The sequence below is a fragment of the Aythya fuligula genome, chromosome Z, assembly GCF_009819795.1.
Source record: "Aythya fuligula isolate bAytFul2 chromosome Z, bAytFul2.pri, whole genome shotgun sequence".
Taxonomy (NCBI): domain Eukaryota; kingdom Metazoa; phylum Chordata; class Aves; order Anseriformes; family Anatidae; genus Aythya; species Aythya fuligula.
This window is the reverse complement of record NC_045593.1, coordinates 54,261,126-54,279,207: the sequence shown is the minus strand read 5'-3', so window position 1 is coordinate 54,279,207 and position 18,082 is coordinate 54,261,126. Positions and strand designations below refer to the sequence as shown.

The 18,082-nt window shown below is 43.8% G+C and overlaps 1 protein-coding gene across 1 annotated transcript; it reads right to left on the bottom strand.

Annotated features, from left to right (window-relative positions):
• Positions 1 to 1,798: 1,798 nt before the first annotated feature.
• FNTA (farnesyltransferase, CAAX box, alpha) lies at positions 1,799 to 13,061 on the bottom strand. Its single transcript, XM_032206146.1, has 9 exons — positions 12,897 to 13,061; positions 12,516 to 12,601; positions 11,785 to 11,899; positions 10,833 to 10,937; positions 8,083 to 8,209; positions 7,507 to 7,655; positions 4,691 to 4,753; positions 3,998 to 4,169; positions 1,799 to 2,543 (listed from the first exon to the last, which is right to left on the bottom strand). Exons 1-9 carry the CDS (start codon positions 13,022 to 13,024, stop codon positions 2,442 to 2,444), a joined length of 1,047 nt encoding a protein of 348 aa, XP_032062037.1. The 5' UTR covers positions 13,025 to 13,061; the 3' UTR covers positions 1,799 to 2,441.
• Positions 13,062 to 18,082: the final 5,021 nt, after the last annotated feature.

The window sequence follows — 18,082 nt, the reverse complement described above, 5'->3', positions numbered from 1 at the left end:
TTTTTTTTAACTGGACTCTAGCCCGGTCTCTTAGCACTTGCATGATTTGTTTGATCATGTGCTTTTTACTTGAGCCAAGATTTTTTTTTTCCTGTTACAGTACATTTTTTGAGTGTATTATTCCTATTTTGGTAAAATTAGCTATTGGAGAAAAGGATACTTGCTTGTATAACTAGTATAAAACCCTGTTAATGTTGTCACCAGATAATGACAGCTCACTGATTACTTCTAGAAATCATTTCCATAAAATAGAAGGCCAGAAGTTGACCACACCATAAGATAACAATCTGTGAGACCTGCCAGAGCACCCCACTGACAGAGAAGCACAATAATGGCCGTATCTAAGCTATTTTGTCAGACACAAGAGGTCACATGTGGAAATACTGTCCCAGCAGACACAGTTCATCATCTTACATTAGATTAATAATTTTGTCTGAAACTCATGCTGGTGTCTAGAAAGAATCGTCTGCCTTACTCATTATCAAACTGCGTTTATAAGAACTGTGGGAACTTAGTAACATCATATGGAGAGACAAAACCACTTCTCTGTTCCCTCTTGATTTATGATGTTTATTTTAATAGTTGCATTTGTGTTGCACCTCTGTGAGCTTTCTTGACTGTCAATGGCAAATACATTACTGTGCCCTAAAGTCCTTGAACATACTTCTGTCTGTGTAGAATTACAAACTTAGTGTCGTTTCTGTTAGGAACAATTTATCTGAGTAGAAACATACATTTTTTGTTTTATGCTGGAACTTCAACTGTCATAAAAAAATACATATACAGCAGATAAATCTCCAGAAGTCTGAAGCTCATGTTCACTTTTAACATTCATGTGTCATGACAAAAATGCTTTTTCTACTTCTGGAAAAGTGGCAAGACATTAAAGGTAGTACATGGATTGTATGTACTAACTCAATTCCCTGTGAGTAGTTTTAAATCTGAAGAATACACAGAATCAACATATTTCAAGCTCCTGAAATAATCTCCACTATTGTTTAATTATGGCAGCAGCTTTTAACAGTATCAGAAAGACTGTTCATATTATGAAATAAATACTATTACTTGTTCCTTGCATGATAATTTGCAAGAAAATACTGCTTATCAGACAAGCACACTATGCTAAGAACAAAGTTTACAAGAGTCATTTACTGAAAACAAGCTTCTGTACAGGTATGCACCACCTTTGCAGTTCTGTATTTCAGCTATCTTGCACCTTTCACAACTGCAAGGAAAAATATTTTTTGGCTGAATATTTCCATGGAAAAAACATGAAAAGCCTACAGAAACAAGGTTGAGGCATTTAATGCAGAGGTCTGCAGTAAGTGTTCCCTCCTTTCCAGCCAAGTAAAGATACATAGCATAACCAGTTAGCTACAACCACTTCTGATGCATGACTTTAGACTTCTCTGATTACAAAGGATGAAGACAAAAACTACCCACCATAAACACACACACACAAGCACACACACAAAAAAATGAAAGACAAAAAAAAAACCCACCCACAACCAACCAAAAAAAAAAAAAAAAACAAACAACAAAATTTCAGATTTTCACTTGTCCGAACAGAATTTAAAGAAAAAAATAAGCAAATCTTTGGGTCCCCAAACCATTCTTTGTGACTGTGCAGACAAGAATTCAAGGATATTTAGAAGTACTGTGATAAGAATACACCAGTGCAAAAGACACATCGATGCAATAGAGTCCAGTGCACCTAAAGGGGATATTCTGCTTTTATCTCTGCTAGCACCTGAAAAGAACAATGCACATCCAAATACGAAAAAAAAATCACAAAAAATTTCAGACGAACACTTTAAGTTATCCGTTTTTATTCAAAATGACAGTCGGTGTTAGTTGCGTGCAATAGCACATGCTGCTAATGCTGCACAGCTGCGCCCACGACAGGCAACCAGAGCACCTACTTGCACTAATCTGAAGCAGGTTACTTTATACCATCCATGCCTAGTGTTACTTGCAGTCATTACTGCAGCACCTGATATGGCTGTTAGGAACAGCAAGTGGATAAGCCTACATGTAAGAAACTGGTTTAGTGCTTTATAAATAGCACATACAGCTTTATATATTTCCTATGATGAAGCAGCACAGATAGCTTTATGTATTTCCTATGATGAAATAGCACATACAGCTTTATATATGTCCTATGATGAAATAAATCCTGTATTTGGTACATTTAAATAATTAAGCCTTAATTACATTTCTCTGCAGCACCAGAGCTATCTATCACCAGTAGCAGCGGTGACCCAAGAGACTGTACTGTGCTCTGCACTTCTTCTTCGCAGCAAAACCTCTTTGGCCAGGGGAATACTACACTGGCTTTTACACTAGTTGATGTCCTCTACTTAGTACTCTTTTACAACAGGTCAAGAGCTTAACACAGCTTCTTCCACGTTCAGTTACTGCTGCTTGTCTGTCAGTGTGCTCTATTCAGCGTCGGCGCTGTGCTTGTTCTTAAGGGACCTTCCAATGTATCTCCAGTACTCCTTTCGGATGGTGTCTTTTTCTTTAGCCAGAATTTCACAGAGCTAAGAAAGAAAATTGAGAGATTGCAGTGTTATACCAGAAGTTTAATTATCTTTACAAAATACAGTCAAAGGATGGGTCAGCTAGTCTTATAGATACTTTTTAGCAATACAGTTTTATTCACAAGTGTTGTTTTTTTTTTCCAGATGTACAAGGACTTCAAATCGATGCCAGCTCCAAATAGCAGTTAATCAGCCTGACAGTGCACAGAAATCTCCAGTCCTATTTCAGTTGCTGCTGCTTCCTCTGCCTATGGTTTGCATCTACCCGAGACTGTTCAGCCTATAGTATAATACAGCGTCCCTTGACAAAACAATAGGTTATAAACCACTCGGTTTAAAAAAGCGGAGGAACAAAAGTGAATCCACTTTTGATTCTCCAGTACTCCAGATGAACTGACAGGTGATATTTTGTTGTTTTTGGTCTCAGCAGACTGTCCTGAAAGGGTTCTCAATGCAAGGCAGTGATCCCCTCCCACAACTTAGAGCTGGTGCTCAATACAGGTACATGTCCTGACTTTTGTTTTATTCTCAGCTGAGTGAACAGCTGGGTGTAATTCAACCCTACTCGCAGGACATGATGTATAAAACATATATGGTGTGCACACTACCCACAAACATTCTGGTCAATTCCGTTACTGTGCAGATGACATTGCCTTTCTTAGTGAACCAAAGTGCAGAAATAGCAGCTTCAATGCCTGAATATACGAAGAAACCAAACTCAGTGAAATAGTATTAAGGGACGGAGGTACAGCTATGTATATTTAGACTCTGGTCTTGGAATACAACAATGGAAAATTGTTGAGAGAGAACGATGTTGGAACACAGAGACTCCAGGCAAGAACTGCAGCTCTAATCACACTGAGTTCCAATCTGTCCCAAAGAAAGTGAAAAAAGTGTTCTTATAAAAACTACACTGCAAGACACTGGATTTCCCAAATATGAAGCAAGGGAGATAAACAATACTGCTAGAAGTCATTTATTCTCTGTGAGGAATGGTGCCCAACACTCCCTACTGACATTCCTAGCATATGCTGTTTTAAGCCAATTCCATCATTTGTCTTAGAAATAACGAAGAAGTGCAAAGGGAGCTTGAGCATCCAATCAAATACAGACAGGATGAGGACAAAACTCCCTAACCTACAGACTAAAAAGAAAGAGTTTATACTACAAAACTACCGCTGGAAACTTCTCTTATTCAAACATTTATCTTCTTCAGCAGGTGATATTAGAAACCTTCCTTTACTACCTGGTGAAGAAAAAGTACAGTGACTTAGTAACTGGCGAGTTACTATTTACGGATAAATAAACAAGACTCTTGTGTCCAACTCTTCATAGTGCTGCTGTGATTAACAAATGATCCGTTCTATTTACAAAAACGAATCCATTTTGACTGAATATAAAATGAGAGCAATAGACAGCATCCCTGAAAGCAAACCCAAGCTCTCCAAATGTACCTCTAATGCCTTGTTTAGTGTTTCTTCCTTGTTATCACACTGGTTTTCAAGCATATCTTCATAGATGTCCACAAGAAAGGCAATCAGATAGGGCGAACTGTGGCTGGGCTGTAAACTCAACAGTTGATCGAGCAGATACGGATATTTAGAAAGACCATGATCCTGTAGAATCCTGGAACAGAGGCCAAAAGACTTCAAACATAATGCTAGGATATCTGCTGTGAAGAATTACGGTTTAGTTATGACTCCTTTATTTGGAGATCAGTTTTGAAATAAAGGAACAAATACGAGCAAGACAGTAAGTAGGCAGTGTAATTATAATGCAGCAATAATATAGCTTAATGCTGTAGCAAGCTAGCAGAGTTAGGCCCAACTCAACAGAAAGTATACTGAAAAGTATGTTTGTTACTTTCTACTCTATGCTCTGGAGCCAATAAAATTACAGGTCTACTCTCCAGAAGTCCTTGCAATCCTCCTGCGTGAACTAAAGGGCCAGAAACTTAGCAGAAAGTTACGGAGAAATTATGTACCGTACCATTGTGAAGGTTTTGCCTGTCAGTTTAAGCACACAACCCTGAATGAATAGCAACAAGCTTTTTCCAGTGAAAAGCTAGGCACAAGGCATGAGGAGTCATATAGTTTAAGGCACCTTCCTTTCATAGAAACTCTCTTTTCACTACAAAGGATGCTCACCCTTTTAAATAGTTCCAAGCACTCTCATTATGTGGCACTGCTGTGATCATCTCAAGAGTGTATCTGTGAGAAAAAGAAAACAGTTCATGAATGCAGACACTAACAATTCTGTTAGAAATTGCCTGAATGTGCTCAGATACTCCCAGGCATATCCCTCCAGTCTGTATTTCGGAATCTTTTCACAGATCACCTCAGCTAGTTTACAGATCAAAAACGTCTTGCAATATCATTACCACAGGCCTCAAAGAGGCAGATATTACTGTAATTGTTTTAAATTCTTAAGCATTTCTGTTTGTTGTAGTTTATACATTAACAAAATAGCTCTCAAAATGATGAGTGTTAATGCTAAGAAACAACATCATATACTCCCCTGGTATGCTAAATGACTAACTTGTGTCTCTATGTTCATGAAGTCTGAATTCAAATGACAAGGGGCTGAAAAGAGCTAGGGTCACAGAAACCCACTGTGAACTATTTTGATATCACTAGATATAGTATGGTTCTGTACCTATTTGCACAACTTCCTTTAAGAGGCTACCCCTGAGCAAGCCCCATAGAAAGGGGCAGCCTGAGCTCTCAGATCAGAGCCTTCTGGTGCAGGTTCTGTTAGAACAGCAGTTCGGTAACTCCACTAAGAACAAAGCAAGAATAGGCACCGGCCATACAGGTGCAAAGCCACGTTTCGTCTTCACAAAACAGCCTCTACCTACTGCCTTTTCCACAGCACTGCCAGGTGTTCAGCTGACTTTTAGAGACAGCAGATACTGAAAAACAGTTCTATAAGCACTACTGAAAAAACAAACAAACAAACAACATATATTTTGTATATATATATATATATATATATATATATATATATATTTATCTATATATACATTTTTTTTACACATCTGCAATCACTACCACAAGGACTGAGTTTATCAAGCAACAAGCAGCCCAGCTACTGTTCTATAATGACACTTGGGAAGTCTTAATCTTAGGTAGTCTGATTCTTAAGATGGTATCCAAGTAAGAGTATCTTAGTCATAGCATCACCTTGTTATACCATCATGTTATGTATCTGCTTATACACAGATCAAGGGAAGAGGGCAGTTTTACCCTTCACAGAAGAAAGGTTAGGTCTGGAAACATCCAAACCTAAGTTATGGAAAGGGACTCATTCATTTGCAAGAATGTTATAAACTGGAAAATAAGTAAAACTTACATTGGTTTTCTAAGACAACCATGAAAGGTGGTAGAAGGTGGGATCCTCTACCAATATCAATTGACCTATTCAAAGCTTCTGTGCTTCTTCTAAAGAATAACTCAAAAAAAAATTGAGTACTTGTTCTCATTGCCGCCTCACTTTAGACAAGCATCTCATAACTACCAACCCTGATCAGCAGCCTGAGATGTGCAAAGCGCACAAGAAGGCTTCCCTTATCATCTGTAATAACACAAATGGCTAGAAGCTTGGTTTGTTTTCAGTCACAAACACACCACTTTGGAAGAGTTTCCAAAGCTTGTTTCCTTAAAATTGGCCAGCTCATACAAATGAACACATAACCCTGAAAGCTCCTTTCTGTTTCTAGCTGCATCAAAATCTTCGTAAGCGTGATCTCTCTTCCTAGAGTCCATGTCCAGTTATCTTTAAATCACTGTGGCTGCCATACTACTGGAACAGCAGTTTAGTACAACACTGAGTGTCTTTCCTTCCAAGCTTCCTAGCTGTGTTCTGGGTAGGATGTAAGATACAATGGACAACACAACTTAAGTGCTGCCAGTGACACAGGTTTTCTGCAGCTTGATCTCCTGTAAGTAGTTCACTATAAAAAGCCGAAAGTTTTATGTTCACAGTGAAAAGCAGGGTAGAAAGACAGGTTCATGAGAATAGAACCACAGAATATCCTGAGTTGGAAGGAACCCATAAGGATCAAGTCCAACTCCTGGCACTGCACAGGTCTGCCCAAAAGTTCACACCACGTGACTAAGTGCACAGTCCAATCGCTTCTTAAATTCAGACAGGCTTGGTGCAGTGACCACTTCCCTGGGGAGCCTGCTCCAGTGTGTGACCACCCTCTGGGTGCAGAACCTCTTCCTGATGTCCAGCCTAAACTTCCCCTGCCTCAGCTTAACACCATTCCCGTGGGTCCCATCACTGGTGTTTACAGAGAACAGGTCACCTGCCTCTCCACTCCCCCTCGCGAGGAAGTTGTAGACAGCGATGAGGTCCCCCCTCAGCCTCCTCTTCTCCAGGCTGAGCCCTCAGCCGCTCCTCATACGTCTTCCCCTCTAGGCCCTTCACCATCTTCATCGCCCTCCTCTGGACACTCTCCAACAGTTTCATGTCCTTTTTATACTGTGGTGCCCAGAACTGCACACAGTACTCGAGGTGAGGCCGCACCAGCACAGAGCAGAGCGGGACAATCACCTCCCTTGACCTACTAGCGATGCCGTGCTTGATGCACCCCAGGATATGGCTGGCCCTCCTGGCTGCCAGGGCACACTGCTGGCTCATATTCAGCCTGCTGTCAGCCACAACCCCCAGACCCTCTCTGCAGGGCTGCTCTCCAGCCTCTCGTCGCCCAGTTTGTACCTAAAGCCAGGGTAGCTTGTCAAGGTTAAGGACAGCCAGCCAGCTGACAAGTCAGTGGCACTGAACACGTCTATATGTGCATTAACACTTGATCTATCATCTATCAGAGGGAGCCCAAATACTACTTTAAAACATAAAAAAAAAAAAAAAACAAGCCCACAACTGTCAAGGCCTGTAGAGGTGTTCATTTGCTTGCATATAATGGAGAACGCTTAATGTGGGAATGAACAGTATTACTAACTGGACTTCTCTGTCTAGGATTGGTGGATCATCATAGCCAGTGGTGTTGAAAATTACAAAGTATCTTTGGTTCCAAACAGAGTTGTTTCTGACATCCTCCCTCAGAAGCTGGTCTACATATTCCAGTTCATTTTCCCATAACTTGAACTCCTACAAAAAGGGAAGGAAGAGAGAAAACCACAATGAAAAGGTTTTATTTAAAAAAACACATTCTACTTCATACTAAGCTCTCTGAATGTTAGATACAAGGACTTTTCAAAAGAAATCAACACAAAATTCAAAGAAAAGTAAGGAAGGGTGTACAAAGAACTTGCTATGTTATTCAGTTACACACAATAGTATTAGCTCATCATTGAATTCACACAAGTAAAAGGAAGCAGCTGGTAGCAGATATTTTTGAGCTTGCTTGCTAAAAGGTGGTTGATATCTGAACTCTGCCACCCACTAAAATGCAATTGTTTTTTCCTTCAGCTTTAAGGAACAAAGTGCGGAATGCAATTCAGGGTGCATTTAAGATGTGAAACTGCACAAGGTGAGCAGGTTATTTAGAGAATAAGCGGTTCAATGCATACAATACCTGAATAACCCATTGTCTGTGTTGCCAAGCATGGTAATTTTTGGCATCCTGGTTAAGAATGTCAGCTATGAACTCAAGCTCTTGGGATGGATCCTGCAGCCACTCCACCAGCACTCGTCTGTGATGCCTGATGATAAGAATAGGAAACTATTTTTAGGATAGTCAAGAATTTGTGTGAATGTGTGGTCTACATTAAAGCAGGATTTAACACCTGTACTAAATACATCAAGAAGTGCTAGGTAAAAGAAATACACCAAAACATTCCACTTGTCTCTGAGAAATATACAATGCAAACTTATGCTGTCACAAAGTCTAAACAATTAATACTCTAGCTACACAAACACATTGGCCAATCGCCTCCTTTTAGATAAGTTGTGATTACCTGAAGTAGCACGTTCACACGTTAACATTCATGGTAAGTATCTTCAGTAAAATTATTTTTTCTCATACTACTTATTTTTTCTAGTAATAGCAACACAATGAGATGGCTCCCACAACTAAGTGTTGAAATGGAAGGAGACTAGGAGGGGATGTCACTCTCTATGTCAACAACCAGCGGGAGTGCATGGAGCTCTTTTTGGGGACAGAAGAGGAACCAACAGAGTATATGGGTTAGGATTAAGGGGAGGACAGGGCTAGGTGATGTCGAGGTCTGCTACAACCCACCTGGCCAGAAAGAGCAAGAGGATGAGGCCCTCTACAGAGGGATAGGTGCAGCCTTATGTTCACAAGCCCTGGTTCTCACTGGGGCACTTTGACCAACCCAGTAGCTGTTGGAAGGACACCACAGCAGGACATAAACAGTTGAGGAGGTTCCTGGAATGCTTTGATGATAATTTCCACCTCTAAGTGGTAGAGGAGCCTATGAGAAGAGGTGCTGCGATGGACTTCTTTCTCATCAACAAGGAAGGGCTTGTTTGGAATGCAAAGGTCAAAGGCAGCCTTGGCTGCAGTGAGCAGGAAACGGTGGAATTCAAGATCCCGAGGGCAGCAAGGAGAATGCGCAGCAAGATTGCGAACATGGAGCTCAGGAGAGCAGACTTTGGCCTCTTCACGAATCTACTTAGCAGAGTGCCAAGGGACAAGGCCCTGGAGGGAAGAGGGGCACAAGAAACCTGGTGAGTATTCAAGGATCACCTCCTCCAACCTCAGGAATGATGCATCCCAACAAAGGAGAAGTAGGGCAAAAACGCCAGGAGGCCTGCATGGACAAATAAGCAAGGAACTCCTGACCAACCTCAAACACACAAACAAAGCCTACAGAGGTACCATCCTGCTTGTAAGATTGTCAAAGACAAGCTGCTGAAGTATGGACTGGATGAGCAAACAGTGGGGTGGACTGAAAACTGCCTGAATGACTGGAGCCAGAGGGTGGTGAGCAGTGGTACAAGGTTGAAGGCCAGTGATGAGTGGAGAATCTCAGGGGGTCACTGCTGGGTCCAGCCCTGTTTAACATCTCCAGAAATGATCTGGATGATGGAAGTGTACCCACAGCAAGGCTGCAGATGACGTAGAACAAGGGCAGTGGCTGACTCACCAGAGGGCTTTGCAGCCCTCCAGACCTTGATGGGCTGGAGAGGTGGGATGCCAGAAACCCCATGAAATTCAGCAAGGGCAAGTGAAAAGTCCTGTACTTGTGGGGGAACACCCCCAGGCTCCAGGACACACTGGGGCTGCACAGCTGGGAAGCAGCTCTGTGGAAAGGCCCTGGGGGTCCCAGTGGAAACCAAGTTAAAGAGGAGCCAGCAACGTGTCCTAGCTGCAGAGATTGCTAATGGTGTCTTGGGCTGCATTAGACCAAGTATTGCCTGCAGGTGGTGGGAGGTGATCCTGCCTTCCTCCTCAGCACTGGTGAGGCCACACCTGGAGTGTGGTGTCCAGCTGTGGGCTCCCCCGTACAAGAGGGACACGGACTTAACAGAGAGAGGCCGGTGGAGGGCCACCAGGATGATCAAGGCACTGTAGCACCTCTCCTCTCCTATGAGGAAAGACTGAGAGAGATGGGGCTCTTCAGTCTAGAGAAGAAGCAGCTCAGGGGATGTATTGCCAACACCTGAAGGGAGGGCAGAAAGAGGACGGAGCCAGTCTGCTTTCAGTGGTGCCCAGCGCCAGGACGAGGCAATGGGCACAAACTGGAGCACAAGAGGTTCCATCCAAAAAGCAGGAAGCACTTCTGTGCTGTGCGGGTGACTGACGCAGGCTGCCCAGGGAGGTTGTGAAGTCTCCCTCTTTGGACGTGGCCCTAAGCAATGTGCTGGAGGTTTGGACCAGATGACCCCCAGAGGACCCTTCCAACCTTAACCATTCTGTGCTCCTGTAACACTGCTGCTTTCTTTATTTCCCCTCACTTGAAAAAACCCTATGATAGCTAAGTGAACTCCAGGAGCCACTAAAAAAAAAAAAAAAAAAAAAAAAAAACAAACTCAATTGTATTTATCTTTTCTTTTTTCCTTTTCACCAGTCGCTATTTTTCTGTCACTTATTTTGTCAGCTTAAAATTTTAAGTTAAAAGAAAACAAGACATTTTTATCGTATCACAATTGAGTTTAGAACAAAGTGCTAAAGAGGACTTTGGCTGTGACATTGATGCAACTCCATCTTACTCCTCTGATACTGGCACTGTATTACACGCAGGAAACAACTTACGAACCTTTAGTATCAATTAGCACAACTTATTCTACAGAATTAAAACAAACAAACAAAAAAGATCTGTAGAAACTTTAAGAACTGAAAAGAAACTATGGTTTTACCAGACTTGATAGTTCTTTGGTTGGTCTTCAATAATAGCTGTAATGTACTTAAGTTCCTCATAAAGATCCTTTCCTAAGGACTGCAGGAGGACCCTCCGGAAGTGCCTGTACAAAAATCAAGCATTCAGACACTTGAGCAGACTATCCCAGAATTCCTAGAATTCGTAACAGAGCCTTTCTTTGCAGTTCTTCAGATAGATATTGAGTCTAAAAGAAGTGCAAAGAGCTAAGCCACATATCCAGTCCTATTAAAAGTCATTTAATTACTGAAAAGCTGGACAGCTTGATTATGACTGGTTATAACAATGTTATCTAAAATCACAGAAATCCTAGGTTTCACGTCAACCTCTGTCTACCCACACTAATTCCATCATCGCAGAATCCATGGCTTTGTGCTTGAAATAATGTAAGCTTTCTGATTCTACGCAAGATAGTGGGCATAACAGGGGTATTTGCTGACATTTGTGAGTTAAAGAGCCCTGCTCTGAGTATTAGAAATTCACTGCTTATTAATCATATATGTATTAACCAGAGAGATTTTTTAAAATGCACTATTTAGTATTATACAGCTATCTAGGACTGAAGCAGTAACTACCATACTTTTATGCCTCTTCTTGAAGTTACCCGAAAGAATCTTCACCCTTTTGCCAAGGTTACATTGTTGTTTAAAATTAAATAATTTACCTGCTGAAATTCTTGTTATAGCTAATCCTGACTTTGCTTGATAACATCCTCAAAACACAATGAATGAAAAGCAGTGAATCAAAACTAGACATGGAAAATAGTGAACATGGGCTTTCTTTAGAAGCTCAATGGGAGTCTACAGTATTCCCCCGCATAAACTCAGCTAGCTGTGCCCCAGTTATACCAACGAAATTGTCAGAGATGTAAGAGGTTGACAATCAACTGACAACAAAAATAATTCTGGGTAATAATCTTAGCGATCACTTACCACACTGTGTAGTTTGCAGCATTTAACTCAATGGCATCTGCTGTTAGCTTGAAAGCTCTTTCACTTCTCTCATCCCGCTGCAGAACGGCCCGAAAGTAATCATAGACATCTCGAACTAGACAGAGAACAGCAACTTACCCAGCGCTGTGAGAAAACGGCCTGACTAAGGGGTAACGTTAGCGACCCCCATGAAGTATGTGAAGTAGGAAGTAACTTTAAGTACAACTCCTGAAAATGATAGCTACATACTGATACGATATGCCTGTTAATTGAAGCCTCTAACGGCACTGGTGTACTCAAAACACACTATCTGAAAAATATCCCAAACAATCTGCTTTATGCTGCTTAGTCACGCTATCCCCCCAGATGCAGTAATTTCATACAGGTCTCTTCCACATGTGGGCTAGCAACGCCTTACCGGGTGAACTGTACTGTCTGCTACAGTCCTTGGGCCGCATGATTTTAACGTAAAACCTTGCCTATCAGCACTTGACGTAAATACTCAGCTTCGGAGATGCCTGGTGCAAAGACCACGTGCAGCTGCCGTAAGACACGAGATACAAATCACTTTCTTTTCACCGGGACAGGCGCTCTGGCAAATATATCACCCAAAACACGGAAATGTAACGTGTTATCCGGCGCTAGCGTTGCTTTAGCAGTGGTTAAGGACAGACAAAAACTGAATCGCGCTGTATTTTCCCCGGATACACGCGTATAGATTTGCAACTCACACTTCTCGCTGTAGATGATCTGAACCACGGGGTTCGGCCCGTCGTCCTGAGGGACCGGCTCGATGTCCGCCCACTCCTTCCTGTCCCTGGAAACGCACGTCGAGGAGGGGCTCGGCTTAGCGCAGGGCTCTCAGCGTTACCTCAGGGGCTGGGCTGGGCGCCCCTGGGGGTCTGCGCTTAATTCACTTTCCCGGGGGGCTGTGAGAATTCGGGCCGGCAGCACCCACCTCCCTCCGGGCCTCGCCTTCCTCCCCCCTCTCCTCCTCATCCTCCTCATCCCCCCACAGGTGAGGCGCCCGTCACGGGGCGGAGAGGGGCACCTCACCTCACCCCATCCCGTCCTGTCCCATCCTATCCCGCCCCATCCCGTCCCTACCGCACCTGTACAGCACGTAGCCGCTGTCCTCGCCCTCCTCGTCCTCCAGCAGCTGCCCGAAGCCGCCGAAGCCCTCAGCGCCGGGCTCCCCCTCGGCCTGCAGCGCGGCCGCCGCCGTCCCCTCGGCCGCCATGGCGCCGCCAACGGCAGCGGGGCGGTGGCACAGCGCCTCCTGGCGCCGCGGGGGGAGGGCGCGCATGCGCTGTGTGGTGGTGGTGGTGGTGGTGGTGGTGGTGGTGGTGGTGGGTGGGGGGGTGGAATGGCGCCGCACCGCCCCGCGCATCGCGTCAGGGGCATGGCGGGGGGTGGTCGTCAGGGAGCGGCTGTCCTGTTAGCTGCTGTGCTGCTCAGCGTGCGGTGTTTTGGCTGGTATAAATAAAGATGTGAAAAACAAGAAGTGAAGGAAAAGGAGGCACGTCGCATGCCAGCAGTGGTTCTTGTTCTTATGGGGTCCTGCCCTCACACCACTATGAGTAGTGATAGGACCGGAGGGAATGGCCTCACGTTGTGCCAGGGGAGGTTCAGGTTGGCAGTGAGGAGCCATTTCTGCTCAGAAAGAGCAGTCAGGCGTTGGGACGGGTTGCCCAGGGAGGTGGTGGAGTCACCGTCCCTGGGGGTGCTCGAGGAGAGGCTGGACGTGGTGCTTGGGGACAGGGTTCAGTGGGTGACATGGGTGGTAGGGGGATGGTTGTGCCAGGTGATCTTGGGGGTCTCTTCCAACCCTAACGATTCTGTGATTCTGTGATTTTATGATTGGGGTTTGCAGGTACAAGGCGTGAGACCAACTTGTCCAGAATAACCCCACAGGAGCACACGGGAAAACTGCCACAGGGGCTCTGGAAAACACAGCTACAGCAGCTGGTGTGAAAAGTTACAGAGCTGCAGGTAGCAGGTCCCTAGTTGACTTGCAGAAAACAGACTCCACAATCAGTAAGATTGTACAGTGGGTGTGTTTATTCCGTGCTTGGCGGCACAGGGAGGTAATCCCACCAAAGTTGTGCACACCTGACGTGTCAACTTGTTATATGCAGTAAAGAGTTACATATGCATGAAGTTTCACAATATACCTATACATGTTCATAACCTGTCCCCGCTTTGTATTAAAATTAGTTCCAAGGAGTCATCTCCATAAACTCCTCCCATCTGCGCTTGCACAGTGTATTCTGGGGGTGGTCATCGGGGGTCATGGGAATGCAGATTGATGACTCCTCCTTGTCACCACTAGTTGACATCTTGTCTGTGTGCAGACTCAGTTGCTCCTTGGCTCTTGTCCATCCGCAGGACCAGTTTCTACCAGTTTCATAAGACAGACTCACACTCTTATTAGGAGACTGACCTTGGTAAGGGGCCCAAGGCTTTTTGCTTTAGTTACTTTGCATAATGCACCGTAGTTAGCAAAGACACTAAGTAGGATCCTAGTTTAATGCCGTCAGCACTCTATCTCTACTTGATAAGATTCTCCTAACACCCTCTCTCATAGCATCGCTGATGCTAAGGCATTTAGATGCACCTCTAGCAGCAATGCTCGCCCCACTGTGGAAACTCACAAAAGGGAATCATTTTTGAGTTGGCCTTGTGACAGTTCAAGGTTGAGAAATCTGGTCTGTGTAAAAGGTGGTGTTGGAAGGAGGCCTTGAAACAGCCAGTCATAACCAGTGAGTGAAAATACGGAAGTCAGGAGATCCTCTGAAGTGAAGTTGGTCAGTGGGACAAAGCAGCTGGGGGGAGATAGTCCTTAGGAAAAGCAGCAGACCCAGTATTACAGGTTTACAATCCGTGCCATGCTCAGATGCTTCAAAGAGGGGAGGGTTAAAAACCAGCTGAGCACAACTGTAGCAAGGGCTGTGCATATCTGCACCTCAGCAGTGCTAACAGGATGGTAGGAAATGATTATGGTAGGAAATGAAAGGGTTATAGTCTCCAAGTCTGAGGTGCCCAAGTTAAAAAGAGCTGTAGGTGTGTCCATTCTTTTACAAAAATTTTACAGAAAGAATAATGGTGTCAGAGCAACAAGAAAGGAATATAAAGACAGAGCTGAAAAACAAAACACAGCATCCAGGACAATGAAGGATTGGGCCCTCAGGTTCTTTTTGTGGCGCTGAGCAGCTTTGTCTCTTTTAGGAAGTCACTTGACCTCTTTGCTTTGCTTTCCTTTCCTCTCTGCCTTTTTCCTGCCTTATCTATTTTAATGATACATGAAGGGGGACATGATCTGTTTCTGCTGGTCTGTTAATTCAGTGACTGGAGTGCAGACTTTGTTTGGTGCATCTGAGTACTACAGTAACGTAGAATGCAATAATAACACAGTGGAGGGAAAAAATAAAAACAAAACAAAACAAAACAAAACACAGCAATCTATTGAAAGGTTGCTTCAGATTACAGAGATATGAATCAAACAGAACAGGAATGGAGAAAGACATACACAGAAACAGAGAAGATATTCAGCAGTACCTAGGTGAAAGAAAAGAAGCTATACAATGCAGAACATTATTATTAAAAAAAAAAAAAAAGAGCCAAGACTACTTTTTCTAAAAAGAAATAAGGAATACTGAAAATATAAACAAATCAGAGAAAATGCTACAAGAGTGATCACACTGCAGCAAAGTTGCTGGGTGACCTATTGCATGGTGGAAGATCACAAGATGATAAAAATGGTTGAAATGAAGAAAATCCCAGATTGCCAGTATAAACAAAGGGCAGAAAAACTACAAAGCAGTATGCCTGTTACGTAACCAGACTAATTAAAGAGTTATGAGACTTACAGGATAACCAGGCTCTATCATTGCTAGTCCTTTTTAAAAGACAGCCTTAGGCAAAAAGGTTTTATTTGCTTACTGAGGAGAGCAGGAACTCATTCATCATATTACTGTTTTTTTTACATGGTACTGTAAGTAAATTGCCCTTTTCCCACGTTTGCTAAAGTTTTAAATATTGAAGTGCAGCATTCAGCCTAAACGTTGCATTGAAAACTGCTGCTACGAATGAGAATTGGAGATTTGTTAGTCTTTGTGGTCTAATAAGACCATTCAGCTTGACCTATGTTTCTCCTCTAAAAACTTGCGAATATATATCTGAATGAAAGAGAGAAACATCAAAGGCAGCAGATTTCCTTGTTAGCGTGCTGAAGGGAAAGACATGCTGACCTGTGGAGGGACAGGCTGCCTTGTGATTTCATCAGAGAGCAGTGACTCTCCATGGGCAGAAAACACTCAAGATACAGATCTTTAGGAAGTCTGGTTTATTAGCTCTGCTTGTTGGAGCAACAATTTGTTTTTTTTTTTTTGTTGTGCTTCCTCCACGATGACCTGCCCCAACACCCATGCCTTCGCTTGTGCTGGCCCAGCTCGTTAATGTCGGTAACAGGCCAGATCCTGCAATAGGCGCTTCTTTCCTCAGAGTGGCATATCAGGACAAGAAACGAAATTGGATTTTTCTGATACCAGCCGCTGGATGGAGCTGGTCCAAGAATATCTTGCTGATAGCATGGGATCGACAGTGTCTGACAGCCATCCCACTGCCCTCAGGACTAGCTTCTCTATTTTCAGTCTGAATCTGTGAATTGTTGGGGTCTATGGACAGTGTCTGAGGACTGGATGGGTGGTAACTGGGAAAAGCAAGCCTGTTGCCAGGAGGCTAAAATGCATTACAAAGAAATTTTGCCCTCGTGAGAGCAATTTAGGAGTCTGCAGACTGGGGGAGCTTGAAAGCCTTGAGTATAACTAAATTTTAAAACGAGGGACAAAACCAAAACCTAATGGGATCAAAGCAAATCCTTCCATTAACTGTAACAGGCTTCTCATCTATCTCCGTCTGCTCAGTTTGATTTATGGGCTGCTTGTGGCATGCTAGCTTCAGTCCTGTCCGCCTCATGGCACCCTGCAACCATTAGTCAGGCCTCCAAAAGCAAGAGTCTGCCTTAGCATGGATCCGCTTTACAAAATAATAGTTGGAGTTTCTTGCTACATGCCTCCCAGCCCAGATCAGTGGAGCAGATCTGTGCTGCAGTTCTAATATCTGTAGCCATGCTTTGCAAGGCATATTTAAGCCCCACCTGAAGCTTCTACTTACAAATGTTACCCCAGCAGCTAGGATTTTGGGGAAGAAACAAAAGAGGTGTGATGAAACTCTGAATGAGGAGCGAGGGATAAATGAATCTGTCATGTCCTAGCACCACAGTACACTTTTTTTTTTTTTTTTTTTTTTTTTTTTTTTACTTAAGAGGAGCCTAGTAGCTCAGGGGGATCAGAGCTTTGTGGAGCAGTAAGAGCAGCAAGAGGTGGGCCCTGCTGCAGCAGGCTGCAGTCAGCCACAGCTATAGGGAAAGGGTGGGAGAGGAAAGGGGGCAAAGACAGCATGGCAAAGATCACTTGCACTGTTGTTTGGGTTGCGGGTTTTCTGCTGGGTGCTCTGTGAGCCTTTCAGGAAGTCTACAGGCCTGACTCACAGTGGAATAAGGAGATGAGCTGTGAGCTTGACATTTGGATAACCTATGTCACTCAGACATGTCAGCAGAGGTACATCAGGCTTTCCCTCTGCCACCTCTGGGATGCTTCCACCCTCTGCTCCCCTGGTGCTCCTCCTGCACCTCTGCTGCCCTTCACACCCAGGCTGTGCCCCTCTCCTCAGCCCCTGTTCCTGGGCTGGGCACTTTTACTCTTGTGGGAGAGGAGATGGAGGAAGAGTTGTTTTGCATTTGTTTTCCCTTAATGTTTGAAGCATCAAATAATGGTGTTTTGGCCTGTTTGTGTATGAGTAGTGTGTAAGTAGAATGGTTTGGGTTGGAAGTGTCCTTAAAGATCCATCTTGTTCACAAATACTTATGAACAAATACGTGCAGGTATCAGACACCTTGGTATTAAAACAAATGTGTTACCGTGTAGATCCATGTTATAAATATGGACATGTATAGTTATGTGTACCTATCAAACGGATAAACGTCATCTCTGCCCTGAGCCAGCACAACCAACATTTTAAGGGAAATATCTTTTCCTACAAACAGCAAATGCCAGAAAATGCACAAAGAGGGCCTCAACTTCTGGAAACCCCGAGCTGATCTGGATCACTACTCGCAGCCTGGCAGGAATGCCCTGCAAGGCTGGCAGCACGTCGCAGCCGTAGCCCTTCTTGTGCTCGGGGTGCCTGCCTCAGCTCTGAGCCTGAGGGACGAGGGATATGTTCCCTCTCTGTGAGA